The sequence below is a fragment of the Alosa alosa genome, chromosome 15 (assembly GCF_017589495.1).
Source record: "Alosa alosa isolate M-15738 ecotype Scorff River chromosome 15, AALO_Geno_1.1, whole genome shotgun sequence".
Taxonomy (NCBI): Eukaryota; Metazoa; Chordata; class Actinopteri; order Clupeiformes; family Clupeidae; genus Alosa; species Alosa alosa.
Genome location: NC_063203.1, coordinates 9,487,768 through 9,510,015, shown reverse-complemented (window position 1 = coordinate 9,510,015; position 22,248 = coordinate 9,487,768). Strand labels below are relative to the sequence as shown.

Below are 22,248 nucleotides of genomic sequence, written 5' to 3'. Positions count from 1 at the left end.
GCTTTCCACACCAACTGTAAACACTAAAACACACACACACACTCCAATCCTCTGAGTGGAACACAGATATCAGGGCAAAGAAATCCATCACCTTACATGCTGTGCACAGACAGCACCACATAGCATCTGTATGATGTGAAGCCACATTAATAGGTGCAGTTTTATTATACCAGCTCCATTTACAAGGTGCTAGTCAGGAAATTTACAAAACGAGAAAAATCAATGACTGTCAACTCCACACAATGAAATTTTACTATTTTATTTTTTTTTTTTTTTTTTTTTTTTTTTTTTAATCCAACATGTTCTGGACATATACAGGAAAAAAACAAAAACAAAACAAAAAGCTACCTACATAAATTATGCAATATTCTGGGTAGCTTCTTTTAGTACTAACATGTATATGTATGTCAATATCAATAATGTGTGTGTGTGTGTGTGTGTGGGGGGTGCGTGTGTGTCTTTGTGTATGAGTGAGTAAGCCTGAATGAAGGTTGTGTGTGTGTGTGTGTGTGTGTGTGTGTGTGTGTGTGTGTGTGTGTGTGTGTGAGAGAGTGAAAGAGACAGGCTGAATAAGTGGGCTTATCTGGTTGGTGCAGGTCCAGGGCATTCACATGGAGACAGACTGACTGACTGCTGAACGACACTCCTGCACTAAGTCCCGCCCGCATGTACTTCCTCCCACCTGCACCACACACAAGCACACGTCCGCTGGCAAACCTCAGGTTCACACACACACACACACACACACACACACCACACCCATCCATCCCCGGTTCTACAGTGTAGGCCCTTGCCTACATTGCTTTCTCACTCGCTCTCAAACCAGCCCTACCTTCTGCCTCCCTCGAATCTCACACATCCACCCATCTTCTCTCTCTCTCCATAAAATCCCCCCTTTCCCCCAGTTTTTCTATCTGCCACGATAAAAGAAAAAAAAAAAAAAGAATCGTCAGCAGTTTCCCAAAAGAGAAAACCATTTGCTTTTCCTACGACCAGCAGAGCCAAGGGGGACGGCTGCACATTCTAAATGACTCCACCGACTGTTCTAAGAGCTGAACACAGGAGGCTGGCCACACAGAGCAAAACCAAAATTAGGCACGGTCAAATCTAGCCAATTAAGACCTGAAGGACTCCGCACTGCCAAAACAAATACAACTAAATAAAAGCTACAACATATATCCATCTGTAGAGTAGAAAGGGTACATGGCACCAGAGAAGTGCTGCTGAGAGTGTGGCTGTAATGGTGGAAGTGGGGAGGGGCAGGCAGGGGAGATGCTGAGACACAGCCAGGATGGGGCTCTTTTCTACTGGACAGCCAGCTTCCTGATGTTCATGATCAGCCGCTTGCTGTACTCCTTGTGGTCCACAGGCTTGGCGTCCATCACAGTCACCTTGATGCGTGACTCATCCTGGAAGGAGGGAGAGAGAAAATAGAAGAGAGGTCACATTCCATCATCCATCTTAGTCTTTCCTTCACTTCCTGCCTGAAGAGGTTTTTCTAGGAGCACAAGAATGACCCATAGCGACAACCTTAGCATTATGTATGTGCAGGTGAATGAGACTGAGGGATTTTTCTTCTTCTCCTGCTCCTTTCACCCGCTGCAAGAATTACAATACGACCGGGCACAACGGACCTCGGGAGAATAATAATAATAAAAAGAAATGCATTAGCCAACTCGAGTGCAGCCAACTCAGAGAAAAGAAGAAATGGAGAAGCCCGAGTCACTGTCTCTCAGCTCTCGGTCATTTGTTAGGAGGGGGGAGCTGAGCTAGGGTGACGAGAGGAGAGCAATCCAGCTGGCTTGCTGGTGGTGCGCACAGTGTGTGTGTGTGTGTGTGTGTGTGTGTTGCCATGGGCGAGAGCGTTCTCGGCTGCACACAGCAACTCAGGCCCACGCAAGCAGCCTGGCGAGCATGAATAACAGAGCAGACTAGAGCAGAAGAGAGGAGGAAAGAGGGGAAGAGGATGAGACGACAGGAGGGGGGGTCTCAGAGACTCCCCTACACCACTCAAGCCCCACAGCATTCACATTAGTATCAGTGTTCTTCAGCAGTTAAGCCTCACTCGGGGGCAGGCTATGGCTTCTCTTAAGCAGGACGCAAGTGGGACTCATCTAACATGTTTGAGGGAGATGCATATAGTGGTAGGGGTGGAGAGAGGAGAGTAACAGCGAAGGAAGAGAAGATTAATCTCCCTGCACAAAACTGCTTTGTGGTAACTCCTCAATCTGGTAGCTTAACCCAAAAACCCATTTCTGGGACCGAGTCAGGTGTTGGGCCTGGTGCAGCAGGGCACGCCATTTCTTAGAAAAGGCACTATTGCCCCACTATAACCTGCCCCAAAGAATTCCATCAGACAGGTATGGGGTTGTAATTCACCAAATGGTCTAGAGCCTCAGAGCAAATTCTTTATTGGCCAAACAGCCATATACACACCATATTAGTTTAAACATACTTAGACATTCAATGTATGATCTGCCCACAGACCTGTTTTTTGCAAGGCTGGGGAGTCAAGGAGGGCCCTCCCTAGGTAGCTCATTTAAAACCTTGCATTCCACCACAGATATGGTGATGTCAGCAGATCACAACCTATACCTTTCATTTTGTTGCTCGGGGAGTAACTGTCAAGTCAGCGTTTAAAGCGTGCTTCAGCTTTACCGATCTGACGGCAGGGTGGAGGGTGTCACACAGAGCTCAATTTAGTCCAAGGCACAGCAGACGCCTCATGGATCTGTGGTAGGGTCATGTGTATGGCTCCAAAAACAACAATCCAGTATTATCGTCTTGGAATGACTAAACAGTGCTTAATCTAGTGTTTACTCAAATGGTCTAACAGTCTCTGCCGGTTGTACTGTATAATGACCTCAAGGGGCCACTGATGGCAGCAAGCTAGACACATTCTTCCTTGTAGATAATTTCAATAAAAAGAAAGCCTATCTGCTGAGCAGGGGTACAAATTGAGTCATTAACACAATCATGACATTTTAACAGTACAGCCGATATCAGCAGCAGTATAACGGACATAATCATTATGCAATAACAAAAAGAGACACCAATTAGAGCCAACACTGTAATGTAACAACTGCGACAGGTTTCTACTGCAGGACTCTACAGTGCGCTCATTTCAATCGCACATACGAGTTAGAATGATGGCGTGCGAGTGCCAAAAAATATTTAGGCGCACTGGTATGAATAACCATGTTAATGTTTAACCATGTTAATGTTTGTCTACAAAATACACAGCAACAACAACAAAACATAACTGGTGCGAAACATAGAATCATGTTGCGAATGCAGCATAAAAACTACACCTCCCATCAACGTTAGCAGTTTTGCGTTGTTTTACCTTAACTTGGTCACTCGCTAGTTGCTTCTATCAAAGGGCAGAAAAAGCGGAAAATTAGGACTAGTCAGCCAAGATGCAAAGTAGAACTCATTTCTTCAATACACCAAATTCATCGGAAAAATGTAAATGTACCAACAACGAAGAAATATATAGGAGGAACAGGATGCGCTTATTGCTTCTGATTTAATGATTCTGAGAATGATATGAGAAGTATGCGCTTATTGCTTCTGACTTAATGATTCTGAGAATGATATGAGAAGTAAAAGGTAACACGCCTATTAGCCCAGTAGACGGATTTGCTGCAATATGCAAAATATAGCTGTAGCGACAAAAGCAGCCTCCCACAATACTCCCGCTTTCTTACGCTACTGACAACTTCAGGCTTCCATGCATGCTTGTTTTACACCGAATACAAACTGAAGCGCAAAACGAAAGTAACATTTGCCTACTGCCCCAACCAATGCAGATATTTCAAATAAATAAATATCCTTGATTAGACTAGTTGGGTTTTGTGGAAGAGAAAATGGACTTTTTCAGTAGTAGTATTAGGCAGTATGCAGTCAGACAGATCACTATGGTCATATTTGGATTTGCTACAGATGGTTTCACAAATAAATAAATTTAAATTTTGCAGGATACTTGATATACAGGCTAAATGCAAATATGACAATGCATTATATTATTTCACATTAACAAATTGTAGAAAAATAGAACAGACTGAAAGTAAAGTAAGCACTGACATTCTTTAAAATCTTGTTTTTTCCAATTTTTCATTTTCAATACATATCTGATGTGTGTGCAGGTGTGGAGCTATAGGCGGGCCGGGCGGGGCCTCTGCCCCTGAGTCCATGATGGGAAATTTAAAATTATTAGTTCCCTTGTTACTCCTATCCCTGCCAAGAGGGGCAGGCGAATTCCCGGAAGTAGAAGAATCAATGGAGGCTGGAGGGACCACTTCTCCGCTAACCCCCATAGAAGCCCATTAATTTTAGGATTTTTTTTAAATACCATAACTTCATATAGCATATATCCTGTGCCGATATTGTAGCTTCTGTGTTATCTACATAAACAATAAAAGGCAAAACAAGACTCGACTACCTCGTACGTAAAGTTAGGTTCCCGTAAGAAGAATGTTTAGCATGTCCGGTTGTAGGGAAGCTAACGCACCGTAGGGAGATAACCGTATTGTTTGGATAAGAAGCGCAGTCCAGCCAGCACGGAAACTCATGAACAAAGCTATGTAGCCTGCAATAGCATTGTATGTTAAGGTAAAGCATTGCATAGAGGCAAGTAAACCTAATGAAAAACGGCACTAACGATAATCATTTCAGAGGTTTTCGATGGATTGACCGTAGGTCGGAAAAGTGGAAAGAAGATTAGCTTCAAGGCTATAACATTTTTGTTTTGTTTTACCATGACCGTTTTTGAAGATGATCATGTGTGGTAGTTTCAACATTAACACGACTTGATATCACTTGTGAGGATGATATTAATAATGATAATAATAATGATAATAATAATCATAATAATCATAATAATAATAATTAATTAAATAAATAAAAGTTTAACTTTGATGACTTTGAAGGCGAAGGAAGTGTGAAGAATTTCTCTGTATCCATCATGAGTTACAAGATTCAGTTCGATGCTAACGTCACAAAGTTAAGTGCGAGTGCGCAGTACTGGGGGACCAACTGAAAAATCGTTCAATTTGACTCAGTGCCCTCCCATTGAAAACGAGGGAGTCTGTTCTTCCATTTCTTTTACGGTCTATGATCCCTGCTCATTTTTGTTGTGTGTACTTTATACCAACTGTTTGAAGTTGAAAAGAAAATGTCAACACTGCTATTTTTTGAACAGACTGATATTCCTTTTTTTGGCTTCCTGTAAAAAACAATGCAAACTTGATAATTTGATTTGGAATTGAATGAGGAATGTTTCCATTACATTTGAAATATGGAAATAGCCTAAAAAACACAGCTATTGATTTGTTTTTTATTTATTTTTTAAAAACACTGCTATTTATTTGAACACAACTGTAAAAGATCCTCAAATGTAAGGATGCAATATCTCACAATGCTACAAACAGAAGGATGAGTGTTTGTATGACTAAGTGCAGGTGGCCACCAGGGATGTGCAGGTGCTCCGTGGCCTTAATGCATTTAAGTCTCTTATAGACATGGAAACGGAGGTGGAACACTTATAGATCCACTCAGCTGTAGCTCTAGATTCCCCCAGTGCTGCCTGCCACACTCGGAGAGCTCGGTGCACTGCGGCTCAGGAACAGGAATAGGTATGACACAAAAGGTATCTGACTGGATTAGATAATGGTAGGGGTGCCTGCAGCAGGGAAACCAATCATCTACCATCTCTCCCTCTCCATTGCTCTGCACGTCTGCTGCGTATCCTGCAGCATTCTCACAGTGTTGACATGGGTGTGCTACAGATGGGGAAAAAAATATATACATAGAATATACTAGATGTCTGGTGCAAGCACCTTTGATGCGAGAAAGTTGTGGTCAGTGGTGGGCATGTCCAACCAGGCCTAAGCCCTGAGATCGAACACTAAGCATCCAGCTTGTCAGCTTAGTGGAGCTTTGGCACTCGCCATGCTGATGATGCGGACTGTGTGTGTGGTTTTGGGCTAGTAAGGGTTTTGGCAGTCTATATATGTGTGTGTGTGTGTGTGTGTGTATAAATGAGTGTGTGTTACAGGGTGTTTAAGCTAGATGTGCCCACGCTGAGTGTTCAGGCCCCCAAGCAAATCTGCCTGTGTTTGTTAAGGACTTGGACGTGGCACAGACCACAGGACAGTTCTTAGTGGAGTGAGCAGAGCACAGCAGCACACAGCAAACTCCCATGAGCCCTCACTTCTACCCTTGAGCTCCTCAGTCACCACTCTGGCCCACCATCAGAGGCTTGAGAACACACATTAACCCCCACCCAACCTCTCTCGCACTTGCACCGTCTACCTCATGCACACTCTACCTCATACGCAGACATAAATATAAACAGGCATGCGCACACACACACACAGAGGTGTGAGGATAGGTTTGTATCCGCCATGGTGGTGTTCTCTCTGAGTTGATGTCTGAGGGAGGGTAGCTCTCTTCACTGCCTAATGACTGACTCAGAGTCACCACCCACACACACACACACACACACACTCTTCTTTGGTCCCTGGTGCTTTTAACATTCACACACTCTCTCCAACACCACCAAAACAGAGGTATGGAGATAGGGAGGAGAGGGGGTGAGAACAGCTCCCCCCAACCAACTGTGACAGTTTGTCAAGCGATTAGTGTTGGTCATATCTTGCCAGAATGCCAGGATTTATGTGGGCAAAGCAGAGAGAATCAGAGGGCAGTTTGCTATGCAAATCCACAACACTTCTGTCTGCTTCTGGTTTTTTTTCCTTCCCCATTTTCTTTTTTCATTTGTTGGTACTGGACGGGGAGCGGGGGAAGGCTTGCACTTGGGAGTCAAAAAATGGTTTTATGTCTGTTGTGGCCTCTTTTTCCTTCTGCGCCGCATTGTCACTGTACAGTTCTGCCACACACACAGCCCTTGTCTCCACATCCTCTTAAGAATAAATGAATCTAGCCACAGACCTTGTTGACAGGGTCATATAGGAAAATGTACCTTGTTCTTTTTCTTCCTTTTTTCTCTCACCTCATTTCTTAGTCCTGTCTTGCATTGTCTCAACCTGCTGAGATGCACACCTGCATGGTGTGTGTGTGTGTGTGTATATATATTTTTTTTTTTTATTTTTTTTTTTTCCCCCCCTTCTCATCCCTGAGTTTGGCTGGAGAACAAGAGCGTAAGGAGGAGGCGGCGAAAAGGTCTCCTGTGATGTGAGCGGCTTGCGGGGCCGTCCACACTCGCTGGGTCTCCTGAGCAGAAGGTTCAAAGTCACCCCTGGATGTGCTGACAGGGCCTTTCTTCGACGAGGTGATTGCATTAGATCACACACGGTGGATCAAAACCACTCAGTGTCTACACGGGGCCGTTGCCGGATGGCTGTCTCGGCTCCAAAATTGAGTTGTAGACCCGCAATTATTTCCCAGAAGCTAATTTTAACCTCATCATCAGACTGGGATCGCAATAACACAAACATGCCATTAAGATCAATTGCATCTTGCAGAGAGACATGGCCAGTCCTGTTTGCGATGGCAGGGAGGTAAATAAGACAACAGCCAGCATGGCAGTCAAAGGTACAGAAGGACGACACTAGGGCTGGGACGGTAACCGCATTACCGCAGTCCTGAGGTCATCACAGTTATCATTCATCACCAAAAAATGAGGCATAGCTTCAGGTAACAGTTACGTCTTTCAGGGCCTTTCTTAAACTTGACAAAGTGAACATGCTGTGTTTTTTTTTTTTTTTTTTTTTTTTATCAACAAATACGAAGAATGGAAAATTTACCATAAGCAGCCTAGCCTAGATTTCAAGCGGTATACCGCAAAATCGTGGGACTTTGTTGCTTTTCAACCGCGGTAAGAAAAAATCCATACCGTCCCTGTCCTATATGACGCAGCAGCTTAAAGAGGATATTTATAGTAACTCAGAGACTGCATATATAAATGCCTGACACTGACCCTTCTAACTGGGTAGCTGAGAATTAAAACTCATCCATCTCTAACTGTGAGACTTTATGATATTCAGGAGAAAAATCTTAAAGAGTCAAAAAACATGGTGTGAACAGATGTTTTCTTTTTCTGGGCATCTAGTTCCTCATAAATGTCTAATAGGTTCTGATGAGTCGTTCATGCACGTCATATGACCCCATTTTCAATGCTATTTTTTTCCCCAGTCTACTTCCATTGATATGATTTCCAACAGCTTTCTCAAGCCCACTGGATAATGAACAACCCCCTTGATCCCTTCATGCCAAAAAAGTGAGCCATCAAACACAAAAAAAAAAAAAAAAAAAAAAAAAAAAACCTCAATTGCATAATACCGAACACCTTATTACAATCTGCATTCACAAAAAGTTCCATCCTAGGGTTACACCTTTGAGTGATTATCTTTCTGGTTTCATTACTAGCTTTATGTAGGAGTTAATTTCTCAAGTGACCCCTTTCACTGACTATGTTGATGTGACACCCTAAGCTCCACAGCAGCTCAGACCGTCCCTCTCTCTCTCTAAACCAGTCCTGGCCGACAGGTGGCTGCTCACAGCACACACTTTAAAAGCTCCAGTACCAGGGGGGAGGAAAAAAGCAGCCCCCGCCAGCTAACTGTGAATGTGCAAACCCTTTTTCAGTGGTAGCCCAGCATGTTACAAATCAGGCTTCTTTTTCATGGATGAGTCCTCCGAGTTAGTCTGAGGCAATCCATTGAAAGAAGATTGAAAAGAGGAAAATGAGGCAATTTTGATGCCGCTGTTCCGTCCAAATCAAACATACACAACACTTGGCAGAGGGAAATACAGTACCTTTGTTCACTCTGAAGACAGTCTGGCAGGTCTCTTCTTTTTTTTTTTTTTTTTTTGAATTATGGTACGAATGAATAGACGTAAATGAGGTTTTTCCCACAACAGGCAAAAACATTGAGGGAGAACAAGCCAACCAAGCACAGAGAAAACACAGGGTCTTTTTCTTAAAAAAAAAAAAAAAAAAAAAAAAAAAAATGTACAAAAATGAACAACGGCTCAGTGCTTCTTCCTGCTTACAGTGTTGCTGTCAAATAATTATCTCCAATTATCTCCTTCTACTTACATTGTACGTCTCCAGCTTTACTCGGTTGCGGAGGACAAAAGTGTTGAAGTTGGCTTGCTGAAAGATCTCATCAAAAGCCGCTTCATTCTGTGCCAGGAGAGAAATAAGAGAACAATGGAGAAGATGTGAGCACAACTGAAAAAACAGTTTGTGTGTGTGTGTGTGTGTGTGTGTGTGTGTGTGTGTGTGTTGGGAGAGGTAAAAAAACAAACAAAAAAAAAAAAAAAAACTTAAAACTCCAAATTTTGAGTTTGCCAGAGTCTGGCATGTGTCAATCTAAATTGAGGAACATGTAAGGACACAAATGGCCCTTCCCTCGGATTCTGCAGAGGAGGAGAAAAAGGGAGAAATCCTTGGATGTGAGCAGCTGCCCTAATCACGTGGCAGAGACGAGAAAAATCTAATTTAGCCCAGTGCCCATCTCCACTGTGTGTGGCCTGTGAGTGTCCCTGACCACAGCCTCTGGACATACTTTCATCTGAGAAAAAGGAGGAGATGGAGAGAGAGAGAGAGACAGAGACACGATAGACACACACTCACCGAGTCCTTGAGCTGCCCAACGTATGCAGCGTTCTGGCCCAGGATGGCTTCAGCTGTGTCTTGAAAGCACGTCACCCACTGGTTATCCCCAAAGTCGGCTATGTTGGCCTGGCAGGGGTGGAGCAGGGGGGATGAGAGGAGGACGCAGGGAGAGATAAAAGGGAACAGAGATACAAAGATACAGGAGGAGGGGAGAAAAGAAATATTACTCATCATACACAGAAAACACAAAGCAGCACAAAGATAAACTACAGGGCAGAAAATACCCAGTTGTCTGGTCTATAGATGATGTTGGAATTGTGGTCGTCTAATAGTAAGGGGTTTGGCTTTTCAAGTTGTACACCAATTGTTACTCCGGGGGACTGTTCTTCCTGTGCTTGTTTGGCTCTATAGCTTCATCCGAGCCCAGCCAATTCCTGTTGTGCACACACACACACACACACTCCCAATGGCGTTGCATTTCGCAGCTTATGCTATAGAGCTGCAAAGAATAGCAGTGGGCTGGCGCGCAATAGGTTGTGAAACAAAAGGCAATCCGCTTATTTTTCACAGGTCTGGCAGGCTAAGGCTTTCCACGCTGACTAATTGAGTTATATTCTATTGCCATTTTTATAAATATAATTTTTGGCCTCAGAGAAAAGCATTCATAATTTTTGAAAGCCTTCTGGCATATTTTCAGGGTGAGAACACACCCCAGGCAAAAAAACATCCATTTACAGAGAATCATCAGCATAGAAAACACAGCTGAATACAACTATTCTAAATCCGCAATTTATGCAGATCATACAGTCAAAGACAAGTTAAAAGAGAGAGAGAATCAGACTCTTCTGAGAGACATAAAGGAAGGAAAAGAAGGGAAAGGGTTAAAGGAATAAATGGGAACAGGTGGAGAGATAGAATAGATACAGAAATGGTGGCTGTGATTGACTGGCCACAGGAGTGTGTGTGTGTGTGTGCGTGCGTGTGTGCGTGCGTGTGTGTGCATGCGTGCGTGCGTGCGTGTGTGTACACCGACTCCCAATTCCAAGCTTAACCCTCTCTAAGCACGAAAGTCGCAAAGTTGCGACAAACACTGATTAAAACAGACGATAGATCCAAGTACGGGGTCAAATCTAATTTTTACTCTACCACTAGATAGCAGACATCCATCGCGGAAACGATTCTGTCAATAGCTGTTGTGCAAATTGAAGCAGAAATACACCAAATGGTGAATAAAACGTTCATGTGTGATGAAGTCTATTCTGTTATTCACCTATTCTGACTTTCTATCTGACTATCTGACTTTTTGAGATGACGATCGATCATCTCTTGACAGTGAGTCACGGTGCGTCTGTGTATGCATCTTTGTGGTTGCACGACAGTGTCCTCTAAGCATACAATGTTTATTTCAACCCTTTGTCCAACATAGCTGGAGATGGCAGTGGTAAACATGATGGTAGTGTCCATAATGGACGTGGTATAGAGAGTAGGGGTAGTAAAAATAGGGCTGTGAAGAACTACAAAATCACCTGAAATAGGAACAGATTGATGAGCCTACTTTATGGTAGGCTATAGTAGGCTTTGTGGTTATAGTAAATAGTTTACTAATGTTGGTTTCTGTTTTACTGTTTTCCTGTTCACTTGTTATGTGGATAAAATGAGAAAAAAAATAAAGAAAATGTCAACATCCTGTATTTACCCCCTTTTGACCATACTCAATGATTTTCACATTTACAGCAGGACTTTATCTCTGACCACTTTCAACCCATGGGCTTTTGAAATGTTGATGTCAAAATCCAGTGTTGTTTGTTTTAAACCCTGGCGCTTAAAGGGTTAAAGAGCGAGTATGCTTTCTGAGTGCATACAGGACTGTAGGTGTAGGTGTGTAGTAGAAAGAGAGCCTGTGTGTGTCTGTGTGTCTGTATTCGAATGTGATCTGCAAAATACTGCCAAAAGCTGGGTATATCTGTGCCCTAGCCAGGTAGCAGTGGAGGTGTGTGAGTGAGTGAGAGAGAGGAGAGTGAGTGAGAGAGTGAGTGTGCGAGGGAGTGAGTGTGCAAGCGTGCGCGAGAGTGAGTGTGCGAGAAAGTGAGTGTGCGTGACAGTAAGTGAGATCTAATATGCAGTGGGACAGTGGGGCATAAGACGATCGGCCCCATCAGCAGGGTTCAGGCCAACTCACCGACAGCATGAGGCGGTACTTAAACTCAGGGAACTCCTTGTCGCACTTCTCACAGCGGTACATGCCATTCTGCTGGTCCACCACCTTCTTGTTGCAGTCTTTGCTGGCGCAGGCCTGGTACAGGCAGTTCTCCTTACGCAGGTGCACCACCGTCCCAATGCAGCTAAAGTAGTCAGCCTGGAAGGGCACCAGGAGACATGGGGAGCCCTGTTAGTAAGCCAAAGCCCAAAGCATAATCTCCTACCCACACTCCCACTCTATAACCCAGGGGTTCCCAACCTTTTTTGGCAGGTGACCCTATTTTGAGGTCACAAAACGTTGGCGACCCCAATCATTCAACACCCAGTCGAGAGCGGTACTTCGATTTTCCCCAAATGTCCTAGCAAGCTAATTTGTTTGGCTGCCTGTGCGTGTATGGTTGTTTTACTACTTTGTTTGGAACATTGATCAAGCATGATTACGTCAATCAAGCATCTCATGCGGGCTGTCTACGTTTATTTTTATGTAGCCAGATTGTAATGAAGGATCCGATTACATGGGTTTTTAAAAATAGTTTTTATTTAATGTATATTTAATGTAATGTACTGGTCAATTGTAAGATACCCAGTATCTCAGGCGACCCCAAGGTTGGGAAAGGATGCTATAACCTCACATGAACACCGAGAACGAGAAGCCGTGTGTTTAAGTGAGTATGTGTGTGTGTTTAAGTGAGCGCGCGCACACACACACACACACACACACACACACACACACACACACACACACACACACACACACACACACACACACACACAATCCTGCACCGCTGATCACTAATGGGAATGCTGTGAGTGCCTTACTTATGTTTGCTAGAGCTCTTATTCTCCGAGTCTGAGTTTGAGCCGAGTCTGGTAATGCACCACAGCAAGGACAAATACATCTTAAGCCATGAAAGCAGCCAATGCCTCAGAAAATAAAATGAATACAAAATAAATAAATAAAATAAACTTTGCAGGACTGGGCAAGGTGCCATCATTAATTGGAGATAGGAAATCCCCCCTCTCCCTCCCCCCCAAAAAATTACTGCCTTGCCCGGCCATCTAAATAGGACCTGTGACAAATGCAAAACAGGGACTCATGCACAGTCACCAGGCCCCACAATATGCAAAGAGCGTAACCCCCATAAATATAAATAGGCCTTTAGCATATCATTCGTTGCAGGGCAGAAAATAGCGAGCACCTGAAGGGGATTACGGAGCAGTGCAGGAATAAATGAATGTATGAGAGGCGGGCGATGCAGCGGCGCAGTACGGTACAGCGAGCACCGATGATTCAACGCTACCGACGAGGGGGGTCTGCCGCAGGGAAACGGCTTAATTTGAGAGTGAAAGGACTGCTGTGTTCCAAATCTGGGGCCCAAGCACCAAAGCAGACGGATGGATAACAGGCAGATGGCTACAGGGACCTGGCCAGACCAACAGATGGGCAGGGTTGGGGGGTGTTTATGGTCAGGACAGCAGACTACTACAAGGAGCTCCGTAAAGTAAGTGTAGGCATAGCTTCTTTTGTTGGTACCCCAAAAGGGGATGCCATTAAATGAAGAGGGTGCTTAGACGGTCAGAGGTAGATGTCTATAGGGTCTCACTGAAAGCTAGTGCCCTAAATCTTTACCTGTACACACCACTCTACAGGTGTGTACAATGGACAATGGACCAATAAATACCTTGGCCTGCACTGACCAATCCTGAAGGGGGCACAGGGGGTCAGAACAGCTGGGGTTGAAGGTCTGCATAAGGAAATGCTCAGTTCTGCTCTAGTTCCTGGTTTCTTAGGATGCAGTCCATGGTCTGCATCATGAAAAATTGAATGGCAAGTCAGGTGCTTCCATTATTGAAAATAAGGTACTACTACAGAATACTGTGCTAAGGGTTTGTTTTTTATGGGGGTGCTTAGAAATATCCATCAAAAAGAGAGGCTCAATGTGAGTGACTGTTTCGTGGAAGAGCACTGAGCAAAATCTATGGGGTGATGAAACTGTTAGTCAACAGCACACAGGCCATTAAATTTGGTTAACGTCTGGGAAAAACTCAAAGGCAAAGAGGAGGCAGTCATTTGAATTTCACTGTGGGACGGAACTACTAATTAGACCACTATTCATGATGACCCCAAGAAAAAGGCGAAAAGATTTTCATAATTTGGACGTCTTGATTCATAATTGTGTTTTTCAGCATCATTTATAGGTGAGCATGGACAGAACTGGGACAGCTAGCCTCAGAGTTTGTTCTGCATGTGAGAGAACTCTGTTCCTCTTCAAGCTGAACAATTACGCTGAAGACTTCAGGATTTTGCCGCAACCTCTTCTTTTGTCAGGACATGAGCTAAAAAAAAACAAGACTTTTTTTTCCACTCCCTGACAATAATTGATTTTTTCCCTGTCCCTTTTTGGGGTTTACTGCTGACCGTTCTTTCGGTGTGCTGCAAAAATTCAACCCCAATTAACTTCTACGAGGGGGGCAATTGATAGCGTGTCACTAGAAATAAACAACAAAAGCCCTTCGGGAGCACTAAATGACAAAGGCAAAATGCAGAACTAAAGGCTCGCTTTTTAATGGCAGGAAAATACCCCTTTAAATCTTGCTTATTTGATCCGACAACAAACAGCACTTCCAATGTTGCCTCGACGGTGATTAATCATGCAAACTCCACCACAATTAAAAATACCAGGCGTCTTGTTTGCATAGAAACGAGAAAAGCAAAATTGTGACTTTTCCCCGCCTCCCCCTTTGGTGTAGTAGTGTCTTGTCATTTTAACCCACGACTGAGACGAGGCGATGAGTGGGGTTTGGCAGGTCCTTGGCAGGGTTGAGTTTGGGGCAGTGGGGAGAGTGGGGTGGGGCGAAGGCCAGGCTGGTGGAGTGGAAATCGGCGCTTGTGACACAAAGATGTTATGACAGAGGACAATTAATTGCAGCAGACTTGCACAGTGCCTTCAGAGGACTGACCTCGTGTCCCCGTGGAGCCAGCAGGAACATGAGGACAGGCAAGGCTTGAGATGTACGTATGTGTGTGTGTGTGTGTGTGTGTGCGCGCACGCACAAGTCTTGCGTTCAGTGAATGCTGTCATTTCAGAGCACCAGCCTGCGAGCACTGCAAAGCACTGACTCCGCCATTTCCCTATGACTTCTCCGGAGTCAGTTTAGGGTTACGCACACAAATCTGCTGAAGCACCAGGAGAGGCCCAGCAGGGGGTGGGAGCAGCTCAGTGGAGTGAAGTGCCGTGCAGTCGGGCTGGGCCACACAGCTATTAAAACAGCCGAGCAGAGCCCGGAGCCAACATGAACGGCTCCCTGTGATGCCAGGGCTGGCGTTTTGAGGACGTTTCTGGGAAGTGATGATGAAACCAGAAGTAGCACGTCCAGACGATACAGGACTGATTATCAGGCATGAAAACGGGTCAGGGGTGAAAAAGGTGAGAAGGGCGCGCAGAGGGAATTGGCCATTTCATAGCAAGCACGAGTGACATTGTTGCCAACAGTGCATAGCTTCCACGGAGTATGAAGTTGCCTAAAACCAGAGATTTATAAAGAAAACAAACTACAAAATGACTAATGTTTACAAAAAATACCTTTATTTCTACTTTTTGGCTTGAGCCTAAGTGTGAAGGGGCCCACTTGCGCTGTTTGGCAACATGCTTCAGCCTGGCCCTCCTCTCCTCCTCAGTAATCTACATGAGCTTTCTTTCATTATTTATTTCTTTGTGCCTGAAGTTATCAGACATTTCTGAAGATTTCATAGGCCTAATGGACACTTCATAGTAGACTATTTGAATAAGTCTGAATAAGATAAGTCTGAATATTTGTTGGACCAAACCAGGTAATAAATAAACTTGGGTAGGGTAGACTAGGCTTTAATTTGTAAAATTGGTTTGAAATGTTGTAAACTGCAGCCTAGGTAACTTACAGATTGTGGCATTGTGCTACTGTGTTTAACCAACCAAAAAAGTTGTGTGAACAGTGTTCACATTACATGTTAAACCCTGTAGACACAGACTAGGCCTACTGATCAGGCCACTGAACGTTTCTTAAAAGACAGCATTACCATGTCAAACACTGCTTTTGTCTCTGAACTCGACAAAACGCACCAGCCCAGTTTAGGAGCATTTAATTCAACTATTAGTTATTCACATTAGCCTTTGCTATACTGATAAAGTATGCCTATTTGCTTCACCTTTTGTCGATCTAGATGGCTCAAACTGCACATATTCTTCATCAAATGAACTTGTTATGTCTATATTTCTGTCCAATATCGCTAACTTTAACAACAACCTATGTTACGTTGCTAAACCAATCTCAACGTCTTTTTCTGACAGAAGTTGAAAGTTTCAACTAGCCCACCTGTGACATCAATAAGCATCTCTCCTCGCTGGGGTCACATTCCGACTGACATTTCAGACGCATACCTGTAGTCACACAGACAGGGAGGCTATTCCAGCGCAAGCGATATGTTCGTGTTGCATCCACGGCAAAAATTTGCTTCCACTGTTTAATAGGCTAAATGCATAGGGGCTGCATTCACATAATCGTTGCTGGATTAGACAAGTTTTTAATTGGGCTCTTGTGATCAAGATGCGTTCGTGTCTGCGCGTGATTTGTAAACTCAGTTAACCCTAGGGCTGCAGCTATCGATTCTTTTTGTAATCGATTAATCTAGCACTTTATCGATCGATTAATCGGATTTTTTTTTTTTCATTATTAAACAACCAAAACAAATAATGCATAACGAAAATGACATGGCTGTAAAATGATCAAGCAATTGGCACAGAGGTATTTATTCTAAGTCCAACATCAGGCTACAAAACTAAGCCCATTTATTGCAATTTACCCATTTAGTGTTTATAAGTGCCAGTGCCAACAATTAAATAATGTTCAAAATGCTCTCTGTAAAATTGCAGCCTCTTGTGAATGACTTCGTATGGACAGCTTTGTTCGCCCAGCTATGTTGTGAAGTGCTCGGAGGGAGAAGAGGGAAAGCAATTTAATGTATTAATATGCACAACAAGTTTCATGCTGTAATCTAGACCTGACATCAAAGTAAATATCTGTTTTATGTAGATTTCTACACCTGCAGCATTTACCATTAGGCTACTAACAAATAATTTTACAATTAGGCTACTAAAAAATAATTTCTGGGGTGAGCCTATTTGCTATGGTAACCTAGCAACCTGTGTGTGTATGTGTGCACGCCAAGCAAGGTGATGCGTGGGAAGATGAGGGTGCATGCATGTGTATAAGGGTTCTTTTTTTAGGCATACTGTCTTGCAATTGAACGTGAATAAGTTTACTACTTAAAAACCTCAAAGCTTAACATTATATCACGACATCGCTACAAATACAGTATGTGATTAAAATCAGCCAACATCAATGTAGGCTATAGGCTACGTAGATGATAGATAGGCTAGATGGCCTACTTTATTGACGCTTGGTGAAACAGCATGGAGTGGATGTTTTCAGTTCAGATGCTTGTTCTTTTCCTTTTGAGTATGTAATGATCCCAAAACTTTACTTGAAAACTTTAGACATTCTCTGCCATTTATGGACATCTTGACTCCGCCATCGCGCCAGCTAAATTCAGAATGTATCACCAAAGATTGTTAAAGCGGAGCAAGATATTTCATCAGGAGCCACTTCCGGGAACCCGGATCGCACAAGGGGTCATAATCCCCCTTTATGCAGAGCAGAGGCAGCGACTGCTCCATTGAAGTCTATGGGCATAGCTCAGAATTTTACCACATATGCTAATGCTTGGTTCTATAGAGTTAGGAATGTGAATTTCGGGCACGTTTTCATGATCCTCAAACCCTTCTGAACATTTCAGGTACATTTTTAGCATTTTTGAGCATTCCAGTCTGGAGAAAATCGACTTTCTATCAGGTGTGCGCCGGTTATTTATGCCGCTGCTGTTGGCCGGTTGCAATGTCCGCACATCAATATGTCATCAACACGCCTCTTTATGCAGACAGGATTCGATCCCCATTTCGCGCCCATAGACATGAACTACGACGAAGTATCTTGCTCCGCCTTAACGATCTTTGGGATCACGATTCACGCGCTAGTGGTGTGCTTCCTGAACAACGGTCCGTGTGGAACAATCAGATCCCTGCGCGTATAGTGCGCGTCATAGGAATTTAATGAGGCTTCGAGACAGGGTTTTTGTCTTGAGTCATTTTGGTAATCGAGTTATTCGAGTAAATCGATGAATCATTTAAGCCCTAGTTAACCCCATACCCCCCCCAGGGCTCTACACTAACATTTATTTTCAGGAGCACTTGTGCGCCCAAGTTAAAAAATTTAGGAGCACAGACAAAAATTTGGGCGCACAGTCAGTTCTGTACTTAACTTACACATAATGTAACATTATACTGCAGCTAACAGTTAAACATGCCAGTGCATCAATTGCGAATATTAAGAATGACTGACAACATTTAGGCTACAGGAAACAGGATTTTAAAGATCAATGCCTACTTTATTTTCAGTCTGTTCTATTTTCCTACATTTTGTTAATGTAAAATAATATAATACATTGTCATATTTGCATTTAGCCTGTTTATTAAGTATCCTGCCAAATGTAGGCTAATTTATTTATTTGTGAATCCATCTATAGCTAATCCAAATATGCCCATGGTGACTTATCTGACAGCATACTGCCTAATACTACTATTAAAACAGTCCATTTTCTCTTCCACAAAACCCAACATAGGCTAATCAAGGATATATGTTTGATACTTTTAGTTTTTATTTGAAATATCTGCATTGATGGGGGCAGTAGGCAAACGTTAGGCCTACTTTCGTTTTGCACTCCAGCTTGTATTCGGTCTAAACAAACAAGCATGCGTGGAAGCCTGGAGTTGTCAGTAGCGTTCTACCTTTGAATAAAATGGGAGTATTACGGGAGGCTACTTTTGTGCCAGTTCACTACAGCTATATTTTGCATATTGCAGCCAATACATCAACTGGGCTAAAAGGCATGTTAGGTTACCTTTCCTTCTCTCACTGCATTCTCAGAATCTCATCCTGTTCCTCCTATATCCAATGAATTCGTGGATAGAATAACTAATTTCTTCAATCTTTTGCATCTTGGCTGGCTAGTCTAACTTTCCGCTTTTTCTGCGCGCCTCTTGGATTTGATAGAAGCGACTACTAGCGAAGTCACAAACGCCAAACTGCTAACGTTGATGGGAGGTGTAGTTCTTATGCTGCATTCGCGACGTGATTCTATGGTTTGCACCAGTAATGTTTCTCGATGTTGCGGTGTATTTTATAGACATTGACATGGTTAGAAGTCATTCGCACCAGTGCGGCTAAATATTTTTTTGCACTCGCACGCCATCACACCGCACGCCATCACACCGACCACCCCCCACCCCAACACACACAATACTTTCTCATCGGATCTGCGCGAACCATGTAAGTCCCCTATTTTGGATTCAAAACGGCGAATTTCGCCAAAAGGTGAGGAGTTTTCATGCATGGATTATGGACGAACAGACTGGAGCTAGGCAGGAGACTCAGACAAGCGTCATGGGAAGCACACTACAGCCAGAGAGCACACACACACACCTGCTATTGCCACACAAACAGGCCTGGACATTGAGCCCTTTTGTTTGACAGTTTTCAGCTTGAAAATGCAGCCTCTCCAGTTTGATATGGACACTTCACCCTGGTGTTCCTCTATCCGCTGATCAAAAGCCTGCTCTCGCTTTGGTTCTCCATGCTGTCGCTCTGTGCTGCATTAATATCACACACCTCAGCTGTTCCTCAAATGGCTTTGTAGGTCTTTTTGAAATGGCTCCTTATCGTCGACTAAATTCCTGATTGCTCTTTTATTAAACATTATGTAACATTTACTCAAAGAGATGGGCTTAATAAAATGACACTGCAGAGCAAATAATGACACTGCAGTTCAGAACAGCTCAGATTGGATCTGTGTGTTTGTGTGTGTAAGCTACGATATGTGTGCTTACGTGTGGAAGTGTGTGTGTTTGCATTACAGGTGTGCTTTCATATGACTACATGGGACATTTTGATGAGCTAGCAGAGATTTATTACACCGCTTATCCGACCATAATCATTTAATTATAAAGCTCAATAAATGGACTCCTCATAATCTCCAGCCTCGATCTGGCTGCGGTGAAAGTGACTTCCACTCCTCCTTAGACACACACACACACACACAATTCCACTCCTCCTTAGACACACACACGGAAATCCAGGCTGTAAGGGCACCCGTGTTAATTACTAATGAGTGCCAAGACGAAGCGCTGAATTTGGGGTCTTCCACAATGAATGGCGGAGTCACTTCAATGGTCCAGTCGGTCGCCCCCCTCACCGCCCCCACCATTCAAGCAGAGACGCGAGAGAACACACAGTCGCACAGATGGAGCGACAAGGTGACACCGCCTAATAAAGTTTTTGTCTGCCATAATATAGCCGGCAGTAATATACGGTCGGCCGCTGTCGTATGGGGGCTTTGGCTCCGAGGCATGCTTTCACTGACAGCCGTGCGTCCTTGGGTGTCGTGCTTTGAATAAGTGCTTATCTCCCAAGTAGTAGTGTTACAGAAAAGCACTGAGCAGTGTGGGGGGCACTAAATACTTTTTATCCTTTGTGTGAAACTGGGGTTTTGATATCATCTTGAGCTTCGCATGAGGGGAATGGTACTTTTAGATCTAGTTTTTATTTGATGTGTTAAATGAACATGTTTAGATATATGATTGAATTAGAGACAATCAGTGCTCCATGAGTGTCCATTACATTAGCTCTGTTAAATCTGGCCATATTATTCTAGAAAAGGGCCTGTGAAGAATTTCTGGACTCCGCCTGGATCACCCACTCAGTTTCAAAACAGAGGCAGCAATTCTCATTCTTAACTTCATATATATACACAACAGCACATTAAAAAGCAATCTTGTCTAGTGTGTAAGTGTGTGTGTGCGTCTTCATGTCTCCAAGCTTACCTTCTCTCCGTGACCCAGGTGCTCATTCTTGACGTCTGCCAGGGTCTTCCAGTTGGTGTTGCCTCCACCGCCACCACCTCCCCTCAGTTCAGTCATGGACTGCCCATCCATCGTATGGCCCTCCTTATCATACCTGCAACCATAAGGAGAGAAAAGCTTGGTGTCACTCCAGTCCAGCAGCTCATCTGTTTGGAAGCCACTACTGACGTACATGGGGTGCTTATCTCACTAATCGAACCCACTCAACTCAGCACACTGATCAGGCGCTTTGCCATAGAATAGCCCTTGACAGCTGTGCATTCATACAAGACTTTGCCGATTTCGATTCCCGACAGATACTGTCTCTGCCATTGACTCTTGTAAACATTTATACCTCTTGCTATTGCTACTGCTGCTGCCGCCGCCGCCATCACACCAAGCAACATTAGCATAACATAAAAAAACATACTTCATCTTCAATATTTTTCCTTGCTTACAAAATTACTTAGACATATGGGAACACCATTGGAATTTTTGGCAGAATAATCACATCAAAGCACACTAGTAGGTCACAGAATAGGCTACAAACATAAACATCAATATTTTCTCATTTTTCTTTACTTTGATCTGACATTCAGGAGCAATAGACACACTCATGAGATACATCACAAGATCAGATCTGGCATGTGTTGCCAGTCCCTGCTCCAAAACATTTCTCTGTGGAGGGCCAACACAAAATAATTTCACGTATATCTCTTGTTTCATGTGCCGGTCATCTTCTATTCCATCATTTAAGTTCTTTGTCTTTTCAAATATCCCTGCAAATGCAGATCATCATAAAACTGCACATATGTTTTTGTAAAAATAAATTGCACTCCTTATTCCTGGTCTGGTTCATGCATATTTTATTGCTCCCACTGAGCCAAAGGCATACAAAGCGTTCTCTCATCTAAACAAACATAATTTCAATCGCATCGTCTACCCTGATGCTATGATTATTCACTAATACCAATATCACTGGTTGGGTCTCGTGATGCATTGACAAGTGTAAAAAGCCATATCTACGGGTCGTTTTTGCATCTATAAAAGGAGGCGAAAGATACAAAAGGTAGCTGCATCTTTTGCTTGGTGGCAGTTGAAACCGGGGACACGGGGGCTAAAAACAGCAGGCCCTGAGAGCACTTGTGAAATGAATCAGCGGCGCGAGCACCAGTGACGGGAGATGGGGGTCAGGGTTGTGCTGGTGAAATCAGAAACCCATTTTCACCGAGCACACAGGGGCCAGCTCGGGAGTGCAAGAGTGAAAGAGGGGAGTGGGAGAGTGAGAGAGCGAGTGGCACGGAATGGAAACAGAAAGAAGGGGAGAGGAAGTGAGGGGGGAAAAGAAAACACACTCGGGAGATGGGAGGAGAGTAGGAGGGATCGATGGCCAGTCAGAGCCTCGGACCGGCGCGTCTGATGGGCTTCTGTGAGGCGTGCTCTAGTGGCCGGGGCTTGTTCTCGGAAGCTGTA

General features: G+C 43.7%; 1 protein-coding gene across 2 annotated transcripts in view; it reads right to left on the bottom strand.

Moving 5' to 3' along the window:
- Positions 1–248: 248 nt before the first annotated feature.
- Positions 249–22,248, bottom strand: part of rpa1 (replication protein A1) — a 37,606-nt gene continuing 15,606 nt past the window's right edge. For both annotated transcript variants that reach the window (XM_048265109.1, XM_048265110.1), the window contains 5 exons: positions 20,758–20,890; positions 11,766–11,942; positions 9,605–9,712; positions 9,065–9,151; positions 249–1,409 (listed from right to left, as the gene is read on the bottom strand). In XM_048265109.1, the coding sequence (XP_048121066.1) occupies positions 1,305–1,409; positions 9,065–9,151; positions 9,605–9,712; positions 11,766–11,942; positions 20,758–20,890 (610 nt within the window). In that variant the 3' untranslated portion in view covers positions 249–1,304. The remainder of the gene's footprint in view (positions 1,410–9,064; positions 9,152–9,604; positions 9,713–11,765; positions 11,943–20,757; positions 20,891–22,248) is intronic.